This window comes from Capra hircus, chromosome 2 (genome assembly GCF_001704415.2).
Source record: "Capra hircus breed San Clemente chromosome 2, ASM170441v1, whole genome shotgun sequence".
NCBI classification, from domain to species: domain Eukaryota; kingdom Metazoa; phylum Chordata; class Mammalia; order Artiodactyla; family Bovidae; genus Capra; species Capra hircus.
This window is the reverse complement of record NC_030809.1, coordinates 63,037,413-63,052,192: the sequence shown is the minus strand read 5'-3', so window position 1 is coordinate 63,052,192 and position 14,780 is coordinate 63,037,413. Positions and strand designations below refer to the sequence as shown.

At 43.6% G+C, this 14,780-nt stretch overlaps 1 protein-coding gene and 1 pseudogene across 1 annotated transcript in view; one reads left to right on the top strand and one right to left on the bottom strand.

The window, feature by feature from the left end:
- The window catches only part of CLASP1 (cytoplasmic linker associated protein 1), a 276,810-nt gene continuing 262,483 nt past the window's right edge, over nucleotides 454–14,780 (bottom strand). The window contains 1 exon segment of the mRNA XM_018061634.1: nucleotides 454–3,381. Coding sequence (XP_017917123.1) covers nucleotides 3,295–3,381 — 87 coding nt within the window. The 3' untranslated portion in view covers nucleotides 454–3,294.
- On the top strand, nucleotides 3,579–11,834 carry LOC108638506 (annotated as a pseudogene).

Here is a 14,780-nt window from a genome sequence, read left to right as displayed (position 1 = left end):
TTTGAACCCAGCTCTTGATTTTTATACCAATCGTGAGCTCACGTCCAGTGGGCAGGAGGAGGTGGGCCACAGGGGAGAAGGGGCTCACAGTCACCAGGCAGGGAAACTGAGATGCATCACCGAACTGAAGACTCAAAATCGTTCTTAAATCAAAGTGAGATGCCAAAGAGGTGGGGCCAGCACCCTTTGGTCGTGCACTGGTTCCTCCGCAGGCCTGCAGCTGACAGGGCTCCCCCAAACCCTTCCCCGTGAGCTCTATCCTACCTCCAGCCTGTTCTCGGCCCCTGGCCCCTAGGGCACGGGTGTTCCCCTGCATTCCCATCTACTGACCTCATGAGATCCCCAACATAGCCCCTCAGTCCTTCTGAAATGTGGCCTTGTTCTGATGTCCCAGAGATGGGATATGCTACCTACAGGGCATGGCAACAAAAAAGACCACTTGGACGTCAGAAACTGAATTAAGTCTCATTTATTCTAGGGCAAACTCAAAAGGGTTTTTGTGTTTCCTTTTTTAGCAAATCCTAGCACATTATTAACAAAAAAAAGAAAATCTGTACATTTGCCATGATACACTTGAAAGTGAAACAAATAAGATATAAATACAGATATGGATGTAACATGAAAAAGCCCCCAAAAAAACCAAAACCAAAAAACAAAAACCCAACCTGGGGATGTGGGGGACCATGCGTGTGAACAGTGCCAACAAAACTATTTTGGTGGTGGATATTTTTCAGAGCGTTGTTCTCATTTTCAAATTATCATCGTTAGCAAAGTCCTGGTGAGGTTCTACAAAGTTCTTATTTGCTCTTCTTTAATGTGTAATATTATGCTTGATAAATAAAGGGCGGCGGGGAAAGAAAAAGATTTAGGAGACAAATCAGGCGCAGCTGCATTGCCTGCATGACTGAGAAGCTAGTGGGGCTGTGGCAGGCGCCTGTGGCTACAGTGCCCCAGGAAGGCCGTGTGCCTCCCGCGGGCCACAGTGGGAGGGGAAGCAGGAGCCAGGCGACCTGGCCCCAGTGGGCTTCTCGTAGCCCTGGACAGTCAGGCGAACGGGGAGGCAGACACGAGTTTTGGGTGCTTTGCTCGCTTGTGTTCTGTTGTTTCATCCAGACAGGAGGCCTGCAGGGAGGCGGCGGCCAGGCAGGGCAGTTGCAGCTGTCGGTTGGAGGGGGTGGCCCCCTGAGGTTGTGGCTGCATGCGAGTCTCCTCCCAGGAGGCCCAGAGACCTGGGGGTGGCGGCTCCCTCTGCGTTGGGAGACCAAGGTTGGGCAAGTGACATTCAAGGCGAGCCCTTTGTGAGTGCCAGGAGGACACGTGGCCATGCTCAAGGTCCTTCCTGACTTCAGGGTAGGGGGCCGCAGCAACCTGGGTGTCCACGAGCTGAAGGAGAAAGGCCTTTCTACACACACTAGGCAGGAAAAAACACAGTTTCTGCCCCAGAAGTCATCAGACACTTGGACTTGTTTGTAGGGGGTAAGAAAAAAAACCCCAAAAGCGACATATGAACAAACGGTATTTATCAATGGAAGTAAGGCCTGGTCCTGCTATGTTTTGAGCCAAGAGTCAACGATGTTTGATCACTTAAAACACACCCCTGAAGTTCTCTCAACAGCAGCAGCAGGGCACCTCCTACACGTGCAGGATACCCCCTACACACACACCCCCCCACACACACACGCAGTGAAGGCACCCCAGCCTCACTGCTCCTGGACCTCCATTTTCGGTGCCTATTTCCAAATAAAGTATCTAAAATAAATTCTGAATGAAAACAAGTTATGTTCTGTTACAGTGTCTTTCACGACTTCCAACGTCAAGCTAGAGCTCAGAGGTGGGAACCATACAACCTGGCAGTTGCCAAGATTCTGCACCTGAGCAGCAAACACCTCATTAAAAATTAACATCAGAACAGGCATGGGAAAAAGAACTGAACGAATTTCCATAAGGAAATATGGAAAAACCAGTTTAGTTTAGAGAGTCTAAAATGTTTCCATGATTGCAAAAAGAATTTCCATTTGGTTTGAAGAATTTTACTTGAAACTTAAGTTACACAGACTTGAGATCTGTAGTCACCTTTACTGAAGCAATGTAACCCTCAAGAAAACATTTTAAAGGGTAAGTTCCTCACTGAAGGAAAAACAGACTCTAAACTGGTTCAAATCCCGTTTCTCTGCAATTCGCTGCATATCGTAATTATTTTCCTTAAGCCACGATTATTTCAACAGGTGATCGAGGAAGTACTTCAGTTCACAAAATTTAAAAATGATCCTGATAACCTGGTTTCTTTAGATTTTTCTTTGATCTCAATCCCAAATTAAACAAAGAAATCAAAACTGAGATGGCAGAGTTGCCAAGTATCTGACTGAAAGAACACTGTGGAATCGTGCAGCTCGGGGAAAAGAGACACTAGACCCGAGGCTCCAGGGGCAGTGCTCTTCCGTAGTGCTTCCCAGGATCTCCGCAGTAAACCCAGCAGCCCCTCTTGGGCTTTCAATGCTGTGTGAAGTCCCACTTCAAGCACACACTAACTGAGGCTATCGTTTACCTTGATTTCTGTGTTTCGATCTCAACTGTCACAGATCTCTGCCCCGGCAGCTCTGGGGAAGGGGTGGCATCAGTGGGGCTGTTTGGAGGAGCCGGGAGCCCATCCTGGAAGGAGGCAGTGAAGGGTGCCAGCCCCCAGGCTGCAGAGTGTAAGCAAAATATGACATGTTCGTTAAAAGGCCATCTTTGGGCTTTTTTCGCATTTCTTGCCAAGACTTGACTCATATTCTTGCTGCTGCTGCTGTCTCAAAATGCAACCTAAAACATATAAAACCCTTTCGTGGTTGTCAGTTGTGAAGGGCGTGGGCTCGGCCCCCACACAGGCCAGATCCAGAGGCAAGGGAGCCAGAATGAAAAAGAAACACAACTCAATACAGCCTCCTCAAACCTCCTGGTTATTAACTGAAGAGAACACGCTACTTTCTACCATGTATCAGCTAGAGAGCTCTGACTTTTATGAACTGCACCCCACACACACGGTTTTACAACCTCAGCAGGCTGGACGAGACGGTTTGAGTATGGCTCTTTTCTTATTCCTTCTGTTCTGCAGGAAGATGAAATACAGGCCTTGCTTCCCTTACATTCAATACCAGTATGATTCTACACAAAAGCTGGAAGGGATCAAAATACTGATTGTAATAAATATTTGCGGGCCTCCGGTCCTGACTGGGCAGCCGATGGGGGGTGGAGGGGAGGTCTCTGAGGCACCACCGACTGCTTCCAGGGCTACACAGAGATTCTGGCGTTACATTAGCTGTGGGTGGAGACATCAGAGGAGGAGCTGCTGTTGCTGTTCGTGGTCTGCGCCCTCTTTATGTATAAGTTGAGCAGCTTCATCTGCAAAGAAAAAATACAAATGGATGAGAAGGAAGAAAATCAGAAAGTAAGCAAGAAAGCCCAGGTGACCATAAGAAAACAGCACGTCCCTTAGTGGAGAAAGTCACTGCACAGACATTCCCTAAGTGCCTACCACTCGCCCAAACCACCTGCCTGGGGCCAGTGGGCGATCGGGAGGTCAGATTAGAGGAGGGGGCATGAGAGGTTATCAGGAAAAGAGGGCCACCTGCTACCACGAGGTGGGCCTCAGGGCTGCCTGCAAAAAGGCTCTCCAGAGGCTGACCCACACACTTGGGGGCAAGGCAGCCGGTGTAGTTCCACCCAAGCCAGCAGGAGGAGAGGGTGCAATGCCTACTCTATTGGGATACAGAAACTAAGCCAAGGCCAGAGGTCAGGTTTTCTGTCCTCACACCTTTGTAGACGTTGCTCCTTCCCCATCACACACCTCATCTGCACCCACTGCTGTCCATGGGCACAACACCTGCTGATTTACACAGCATCTGAGGCCCACCTTCAGGCTGCCCCCATCTGCATCCTTGGTCCTCCTGCTCCTGGGACCCCACTCTGCCCACTGTGGCTCAGCACATGCCGCCTTATGCTGGGGGCAGCAGTGGGCTGCATCTTTCCAACAAGACTCAGTCTCCCAGAGGTCAGATGCTGTGTCACTATACAATATACCTTTGTTGGGCACAGTGCTTCTCCACAACAGGCCTTCCACATCTCACATCTCATTTGGTTCTAACTTAAGCCCCCTGGACCCTCAAAACACCTAAAGCAGCATGTAACGCACATAGTAAAGTGAAACTCACTCAGCCATGTCTGACTCTTTGTGACCCCATGGACTGTAAACAGTCCATGGAATTCTCCAGGCCAGAATCCTTCTCCAGGGGATCTTCCCAACCCAGGTCTCTTGCATTGCAGGCGGATTCTTTAGCAGCTGAGCCACAAGGGAAGCCCAAGAATACTGGAGTGGGTAGCCTATCTCTTCTCCAGCAGATCTTCCTGACCCAGGAATCGAACCAGGATCTCCTGCATTGTAGGCGGATTCTTTACCAACTGAGCTATCAGGGAAAGGTCTTCGAATGTTTGTTGAATGCCAATAACCTGATGTCTGTAGTGTGCCTGACCATATTAAGAATGCCAGCAACCAGCAGTGCTCCTCACGAGGCACAGTCTCCCTGAGCCCCAGCAAGGCACATGGTCAGACAGACATGGAGCCCAGAATGCACAGCTGGTCTGAGAGCTCTGCCCTGAGCGTCCTGGAGTTCTCTGGTTTCATGCAACAGCCCATCTTGGGTCTCTCCACGTCAGGACTTAGCTCTTTTCATCTGCAGGGAGCGTGCCATGAATTCACACGACATATCCCAGCTTGTCTTTCATTCCACACCTTTCAAAATCTTAGACCTTTTAACGTAATAGTCAGTGTGCTGATCAAGATGCTTTCACTTTACACAGGTTCTTAATGCTCTAAAGCTCAGGAGGATATAACCAGGGCCAGCCAGCTTCAAGAGAAACCCTGGTATATTCAACAAAATACTGGCCCAAGTCTCAGCAGATCCAGCCGAGTTCTAGAACCAGCTCCAACACTAGTTCTGTGACCTCAGGTAAACATTTCCTGAGCCTTGGCCCAGCAACCAGAACCTGTCTCACGGTGTCCACTGGTCGCTCCTGGACCTCTGTAAAGTCTCCCCAGTGCCAGTCCTGATCCTCAGCTCTATTTGATGCTACTTCAGGGGAGAACAAGGTTTGGTGTTTCCCATATGCTGAAGGCAGCAGGTTCCTAATACATACTTACTGAATCAAATATTTTTTAAAGAAGAAAAAAGTGATCTAGAAAACAGGATAGTTATATTCCTATGAAAGACAGGTTAAAATGAACTTCTAAACATTGTTAATAGTTATTTGCAACTCAGAACCCCTTGTAAGCCCTGAGTTTACAAGCTTTAATCATATTTGAACCTCAAACCAATCCTCTGAGGTAGGCAGAACAGGTTCTCCTATTTTACAAATGAAATGGCTGGGATTCAGAGAGCTTGCCCAATGAGTTGGTATAAATTCAAATTATAGGATTATAACTTTAGGATGTCAAATGTAACCCACAAAGAAAACAGGTATAGAATATATACAAAGGGAAATGAGAAAAGAATTAAAATGTTTCAGTATAAAAAGCAAACGAACACAAAAGAAAACGGTAATACAGAAATGAGGGGCAAAAAAGCTATTATGCATACAGAAAACAAATACCAAAATGACAGAAATCTCTTCCTCATCAGTAAATACTTTAAATGTGAATGAGTTAAATTTTCCAATCAAAAGACAGAGATCAGCAACATGGGTTTTTTTAAAAAAAGCATGATTCAACTATATTTTGTCTATTAGAGACTCACTTCAGATCCAAAGACACAAATAGTTCAAAGTGAAGAATGGAAAAGGATATTCCATGCAAACAGTAACCAAGAGAACAAGGTAGCTATACTATTAGGCAAAATACAGCTTAAATCAAAAAAGGTTATAAGAAACAGAAGGATTAATAAAAGATCCACAAAGCAGGAAATTACAATATTTATAATTATACATCTAAGAATATGCCATCAAAACAGAGAAGCAAAAACTGACAGCACTGAAGGGAGAAACAGTTTTATAATAATAGTTGGGAGGCTTTAATATTCCACTATAGAGGGTTTGAACAACACAATAAATCAACTAAATATAAAAGAAATATGCAAAACACTAAGCCTAAGATGAGACCTTCCCAAGATAGACTATATGTTAGGCCACAAATTGAATCTCAATAAATTAAAAAAGAGATGTCAAAAGAACCTTTTCTGACCATAATAGATGAAGTGAGATTAGTAGCAGAAAGAAAACTGAAAAATCCACAAGTTTGTGGAAACTGAACAACACGTGTTATTCCAACAACCAATGGGTTAAAGGATAAATCACAAAGGAAATTAGAAAATATCTTGAGACAGATGAAAACACAAAAGGGATGAAACTACAAACACATGGGAGGCAGCAAAAGCAGTGCAGTGAGGGAAACTCACAGCTGTAGGAGCTATATGGCTTATATTTAAAAAAGGAAGAAAGAGACGCATCCACAACCTAACTTAACATATCTTAAGGGGCTAGAAAAAGAATAAATTGAACTTCAAGCTTGCAGAAGGGAGAACAGTAATAAAGATTAGATAAATGAAACAAAAAATAGAGATAACAAAACCAAAAACTGGTTCTTTGAAAAAAAAAGTCAACAAAATTGACAAACCTTTAATGAAAAGAGAGAGAAGACTCAAATTATTGGTCAGAAACAAATGTGGGGACATTCTGACTGATTCGATATAAATCAAAGATATGATAAAAATGCTATGAGTAACTGTACAAGAACAAAGTAGATAATCAAGATGAAATGGACAGATTCCTAAAACACAAAACCTACCAAGGCTGAATCATGAAGAAAGAGAAAGTATGAACAGACCTGCAACTAGTAGAGGCTGAATCAGTAATTGAAAATCTGAGAAAGAAAAGGCCCAGACCAGATGGCTTCACTGGTGAATTCTACCAACGTTTAAAGAACTAACACAATCCTCAATTTTTTCTAGAAAATTTAGAGGAAAAAACACTTCTGAATTCATGCTATGAAGTCAGCACTGTCCTGAGAGCAAAGTCAGATAAAGAAAAGAAAATTACAGATCAATATTCCAACAGTGACCCAACATACAAAAATTAATAAATATACCACATTAACAGAATGAAAGGGGAAAAAAATCAAAGGATCATTTCAACTGACACAGAAAAAGTATTTGGCAAAATTCCACACAAAATTCCACACACACTAGGAACAGAAGGAAAGCACAGGCGCGTTTTGCTTTGCTGTGCTTCACTGCATTGTACTTTGAAGACAGTCCTCCCCCCACGCCCCAAACTGAAGGTCTGTGAACACTGCATCATGTGAGTTCCCGAGTGCCACTTTCCAACAGCACTGGCTGCCTACATGTCACTGTTCCATTTTGGTAATTCCTACAACTATTTCAGACTTCTTCATCATTATTATTCTCTTTATGGTCATCTATAATCAGTGTTCTTTGATATTACGACTGCAGTTGTTTGGGGTGCCACGAACCATGTTCATATGAAGACAGCAAACGTCATCCATAGAAGTGTATGCTCTGACTGCTGCACCATCTCTCCCCCGTACATGAGCCTTCCTATATTCCCCGAGACACAACAGCATTCAGGCCAATTAAAAACCCTACCACGGCCTTAAGTGTCTAAGTGAAAGAGGTGCACTTCTCTCGCTAGAAATGATTAAGCTTAGCAAGAACTGCATATTGAAAGTTGAGACAGGCCAAAAGCTAGGCCTCTTGCCTCAAACAGTTAGCCAAGCTGTGAATGCAAAGGGAAAGTTCTCGAAAGAAACTGAAAGTGCTTCCCAGTGAACACACGAATGATAAGAAAGCAAAAGCAAAATAGCCTTCCTGCTGATATGGAGAAAGTGGTCTGGATAGAAGATCAAACAGTCACAACATTCCCTTAAGCCAAAACCTACTACAGATCGAGACCCTCTCCTTCCATTCCAGGAAGGCTGAGAGAGATGGACGAGCTGCTGGAAAAAAGTCTGAACTTGGCCGAAGTTGGTTCAAGAGGTTTAAAGAAAGATGCTGTTTCCCTGACATTAAAGTGTGAGGTGAAGCAGCAACTGCTGATGCAGAAGCTGCAGCAAGTTATCCAGAGGATTTAGATAAGATAATCCATGAAGGTGGCTACATGAAACAACAGATTTTCAACACAGGCAAACAGTCTTATATTGGAAGAAGATGCCATGTAGTACTTTGACAGCCAGAGAGGAGAAGTCAATGCCTGGCTTCAAAACTCCAGAGGCTGACTCTTACTAGGTGCTAATGCACCTGGTGACTTTAAAATACAGCCAGGGCTCACTTACTGTTCCGAAAATCCCAGGGCTCTTAGGAATTACGCTCAGTCTACTTCGCTTGTGCTCTATGAATGGAACGACAAAGCCTGGATGACAGTGCATCTGTTTACAACAAGGATTGACTGAATATTTTAAGGCCAATGTTGAGACCTACAGCTCAGAAAAAACGATTCCTTTCAAAATATTACTGTTCACTGACAATGTACCTGGTCACTCAAGGGCACTGATGAGGATGTGCAAAATTAAGGTTGATTTCACGCCTGCTAATAACCAATAACGTTGAAAAAGCTGAAGTTGAACGGTTCTATGAAGACCTACAAGACCTTTTAGAACTAACACCCAAAAAAGATGTCCTTTTCATTATACGGGACTGGAATGCAAAAGTAGGAAGTCAAGAAACACCTGGAGTAACAGGCAAATTTGGCCTTGGAATGCAGAATGAAGCAGGGCAAAGACTAATAGAGTTTTGCCAAGAAGATGCACTGGTCATAGCAAACACCCTCTTCCAACAACACAAGAGAAGACTCTACACATGGCATCATCAGATGGTCAACACTGAAATCAGATTGATTATATTCTTTGCAGCCAAAGATGGAGAAGTTCTATACAGTCAACAAAAACAAGACCAAGAGCTGACTGTGGCTCAGCTCATGAACTCCTTATTACTAAATTCAAACTTAAATTGAAGAAAATAGGGAAAACTGCTAGACCATTCAGGTATGACCTAAATCAAATCCCTTATGATTATACAGTGGAAATGAGAAATAGATTTAAGGGCCTGGATCTGATAGATAGAGTGCCTGATGAGCTATGGAATGAGGTTCGTGACACTGCACAGGAGACGGGCATCAAGACCATCCCCATGGAAAAGAAATGCAAAAAAGCAAAATGGCTGTCTGAGGAGGCCTTACAAATAGCTGTGAAAAGAAGAGAGGCGAAAAGCAAAGGAAAAAAGGAAAGGTGTAAGCATCTGAATGCAGAGTTCAAAGAATAGCAAGAAGACATAAGAAAGCCTTCCTCAGCGATCAATGCAAAGAAATAGAGGAAAACAACAGAATGGGAAAGACTAGAGATCTCTTCAAGAAAACTAGAGATACCAAGGGAACATTTCATGCAAAGATGGGCTCGATAAAGGACAGAAATGGTATGGACCTAACAGAAGCAGAAGATATTAAGAAGAGGTGGCAAGAATACATAGAACTGTACAAAAAAGATCTTCATGATCCAGATAATCACGATGGTGTGATCACTCACCTAGAGCCAGACATCCTGGAATGTGAAGTCAAGTGGGCCTTAGAAAGCATCACTACGAACAAAGCTAGTGGACGTGATGGAATTCCAGTGGAGCTATTTCAAATCCTGAAAGATGATGCTGTGAAAGTGTTGCACTCAATATGCCAGCAAATTTGGAAAACTCAGCAGTGGCCACAGGACTGGAAAAGGTCAGTTTTCATTCCAATCCCAAAGAAAGGCAATGCCAAAGAATGCTCAAACTACCACACAATTGCACTCACCTCACATGGTAGTAAAGTAATGCTCAAAATTCTCCAAGCCAGGCTTCAGCAATATGTGAACCATGAAGTTCCTGATGTTCAAGCTGGTTTTAGAAAAGGCAGAGGAACCAGAGATCAAATTGCCAAGATGCACTAGATCATGGCAAAAGCAAGAGAGTTCCATAAAAACATCTATTTCTGCTTTATTGACTATGCCAAAGCCTATGACTGTGTGGATCACAATAAACTGTGGAAAATTCTGGAAGAGATGGGAATACCAGACCACCTGACCTGCCTCTTGAGAAACCTGTATGTAGGTCAGGAAGCAACAGTTAGAACTGGACATGGAACAACAAATAGGAAAAGGAGTACGTCAAGGCTGTATATTGTCACCCTGCTTATTTAACTTATATACAGAGTACATCATGAGAAACGCTGGACTGGAAGAAACACAAGCTGGAATCAAGATTGCCGGGAGAAATATCAATAACCTCAGATATGCAGATGACACCACCCTTATGGCAGAAAGTGAAGAGGAACTAAAAAGCCTCTTGATGAAAGTAAAAGAGGAGAGTGAGAAAGTTGGCCTAAAGCTCAACATTCAGAAAACAAAGATTATGGCATCCGCTCCCATCACTTCATGGGAAATAGATGGGGAAACAGTGGAAACAGTGTCAGACTTTATTTTTTTGGCCTCCAAAATCACTGCAGATGGTGACTGCAGCCATGAAATTAAAAGACGCTTACTCCTTGGAAGAAAAGTTATGACCAACCTAGACAGCATATTCAAAAGCAGAGGCATTACCTTGTTGACTAAGGTCCATCTAGTCAAGGCTATGGTTTTTCCTGTAGTCGTGTATGGATGTGAGATTTCGACTGTGAAGAAGGCTGAGTGCTGAAGAATTGATGCTTTTGAACTGTGGTGTTGGAGAAGACTCTTGAGAGTCCCTTGGACTGCAAGGAGATCCAACCAGTCCGTTCTGAAGGAGATCAGCCCTGGGATTTCTTTGGAGGGAATGATGCTAAAGCTGAAACTCCAGTACTTTGCCCACTTCATGCGAAGAGTTGACTCATTGGAAAAGACTCTGATGCTGGGAGTGATTTGGGGGCAGGAGGAGAAGGGGACGACCGAGGATGAGATGGCTGGATGGCATCACTGACTCGATGGACGTGAGTCTGAGTGGACTCTGGGAGTTGGTAATGGACAGGGAGGCCTGGCGTACTGTGATTCATGGGGTCGCAAAGAGTCGGACACGACTGAGCGACTGAACTGAACTGAGTAACTTAACACCCCTTCTGCAGCCCAAAGATCAAGGACTAATTTTGACTTTCAAGTCTTACTATTTAAGAAAAACATTTTGTAAGGCAATCGCTGCCATAGTGACTCCTCTGGGGGATCTGGGCAGTCACCTGTAAACCTTCTAGAAAGGATTCAACATTCTAGATGCCATGAAGAACAAAGAAGTCAAAATATCAGCGTTAACAGGAGTTTGGAAGAAGCTGATTCCATCCCTCTTGGATGACTTTGAGGGGTTCCAGACTTCAGTGAAGGAAGGAGCTGCAGATGTAATGGAAACAGCAAGAGAACCAGGATTAGAGGTGGAGCCTAAAGATGGGACTGAGCTGCTGAAACCTCACGGTACAACTTTAATGGATAAGGAGCTGCTGCTTAAGGATGAACAAAGTGGTTTCTTGAGATGGAATCTACTCTTGGTGAAGATGCTGTGAAGACTGCTGAAATGACAACAAAGGATTTAGAGTATGACATAAACTTAGTTGATTAAACAGAGGCAGGTTTGAGAAGATTGACTTCAATTTTTTCTACTGTGTATAAAATGCTATCAAACAGTATTGTGCTACAGAGAAACTGTTTGTGAAAGAAGAGTCAATCGATTCGGCAAACTTCATTGTTGTCTTAAAATAAGACACAGCCACTACAACCTTCAGCAACCACCACCCTGATTAGTCGGCAGCCATCCACATGGAGGCCAGATCCTCCACAAGCAAAACAATTATGACTCACTGAAAGATGACTAGCATTTCTGTTAAGATACTGATATTTTTAGACACAATGCTACTGAACTCTTAAGAGACTACAGCACAGTACACATGTAACTTTTATATACCCTGGGAAACCAAAAAATTTGTGCACATCTGCTTTATTGCAATACTTGCTTTATTTCAACTGTCTGGAACCAAATCCATACCATCTCTATGTCTGTACCTCCATATATCAGAAGCTATATATGAGAGACCCACACAGTGAATACTATGCTCGACGGTAAAAGACTGACAACTTTAAGATGAGGAACAAGGCAGAGGAGGCTTGCTTTCACCGTTTCTACTAACACAGTAAGTTCCAGCCAGAACAATTTGGCAGGAAAAGAAAAGACAGGCATTCACATTGGAAAGGAAGAAGCAAAACTATCTTTGTTCAAAGATGATATACAGTTGACCCTTGAGCAGCACAGGTTTGAACCATGAAAATACACTTATACATGGATGTTTTTCAATACACACAGCACGATACAATCTGGGGTCAGCTGAACAATCCCAGGTGCGGAACTAGGGGTATAGGACTGGAGCACGTGCAGAGTGTGCTATCTGTGACAGGTTCTGAACCCCATCCCTGTGGGATACCAAGAGATGACTGCGATCTCATATGTATAAAATCTCAAAGATTCCACAAAAAATTGTTGCCTAATAAAGAAATTCAGCAAACTAGCAGACTACAAAATCAATGAGCAAAAATCAACTGCACTTCTGTATACTAAAAATGAAGCTAAGAAAAACAATTCCATTTACAGTAGTATCAAAAAGACAAAGACACTTAGGAATTAACACAAGGAAGTGAAAGAACTGTACAATAAAAACCACCAAATTTTATTGAAAGTAATTAAAACACAAACAAAAAGATACTCCATGTACTATACAGTATGGTGACTATAGTAAAAATACTGTATTGTATATGTGAAAGTCATTAACAGAGTAGATCTTAAAATCTGTCATCACAAGAAAAAAAATCGTGTAGCTATGTGTATGACAGCTGTTACCTAGACTTACTGGGTGATCATTTTGCAATATAAATAAATATCAAATAATTATGCTGTACTTACAAAACTAATACAATTTCATATGTTCATTTTCATCTCAATTAAAAATGAAAAACAACTCATTACATATAGAGGTTAAAAAAAGACATCCCATGTTCATGGGTTGGAAGACAACATTATGAAATCAAAACTACACAAAGCTATCTATACATTCAATGGAATCCCTATCAAAATCCCAATGCGGTTTTCTGCAGAAACAGAAACTCTTTTCAACAAACCGAACTGGGAAAGCTGAATATCCACACACAAAAGACTGAAGTTGGACTCTTACCTATTACCATATACAAAAATTAACTCAAAATGGATCAGAGACCTCTATAATGTACATTCAGTGGACTATTATTCAGCCTTAAAATGAAAGGAAATTCTGATACCTGCTACAACATGGATGAACCTAGAGAACATTATCCTCAGTGAAATAAACCACTCACAAATAGACAAACACTGTAGGATTCCACTTACAAGTATTCACACCAAAGAAAGTAGAATGGTGGTTGACAGCGACTGGGGAACTGGGGAATATTATTTAATGGATTTCAGTTTTCCAAGATGAAAAGTGCTCTGGAGATGGATGGTGGGGATGAATAGGAATAATATGAATGTACTTGGTATCTGTGAACTGCACACTAACACGTGGTTAAGATAGTAAATTTCACATTACATATATTTTACCAAGAGAGAGAATGGAAAGGAAAGGTTGCTCATTGTCATACAGCTAGTAAGTGGGGGACAGAGACCAGAAGGCTGGTTTTCTGATACTAAAGCTAGTATTGCTGCCATGGCAACGGGACACTTTCAAGATGCACCTCACAAGTCCCCCCACTCCAACCTTGCATCAGGCCTTCCTCTACAGAACCTGATGTCATTTATCAACTTCATTTAAGTAGTAGTAAAGGGGTTTTGACAGGCCTGGTGACAGAAACAGGAAGCCACAGCTTGACTGTTTCTAACTTAGCACCACATGCTGCCAGCTACCCATTCTGGGGGTGTGTGTGGGAGCGGGGTGTTTGTTTGTTTCAGGAGATGTGCATTGGAGCCTTACAAAGTTCCTGTTAACACATCGGAACTATCACATATAAAAACTGTAATGACTGGAAGCACTGTGCTGCTACAGTGGACAGGTGTCAGGTCAGCCTCCCTCAGCACTCTGAGCTGACTGATGTCATCAGTGGGGAGGTGGGAACACTGGCTCTCAATCAGGACTGGGCTCCAGACCCTACGCCCCCATTCCAAGGGGCAGCAGGTCAACCACAGGACAGGGGTGAGAAGACACCTGCATTTTCTCAGCCCCTTGTTAGCGGGGTCAAGTGAGATGAAAGGACAGCTCCCTTACTCCTGAGAGTAGAAAGCACCAGAAAACAGAGATCTGGAAAAGATTATTTTTGGATGAATTTTCCTTTTTACAAATCTAATTCCCTTTGTGAAGACTGTCTGTGAGGGCCCCACTGCTGCCACGCAACAGCCGTGGATCCCTGATGGCAGCAGCAGAGGCAGGTGCTCCTGGCCTGTACACTGCTGGGCACTCTTGGCTCACTGTCCTGCAAGCTGTGGTCAGGGAGGGCTGGACAAGCACCACTGCAGGGGCAGTGACTGGAAGGAGAGCACGGGAAATGGATCCAGGTGAAGCAGCCCCCACCACACCTGCTCTGCTCAGACCTTCCAGCCCAGTTGCTGATTGTATCTTTTTCTGGACCAGTGGTTCTCTACCAAGGCTGACTTTGTCCCAAAGTGACACCTGACCAGGTGTGGGGACATCAGCTGAGGGTGGGGTGTGCTCCTGGGACCTCAGGGATGGTGCCCCCACCACGAAGTGCCCCGAAATGTCGGCAGCCCTGCTCTGGACAAAGGCGGGAGGGCCAGCTCTGC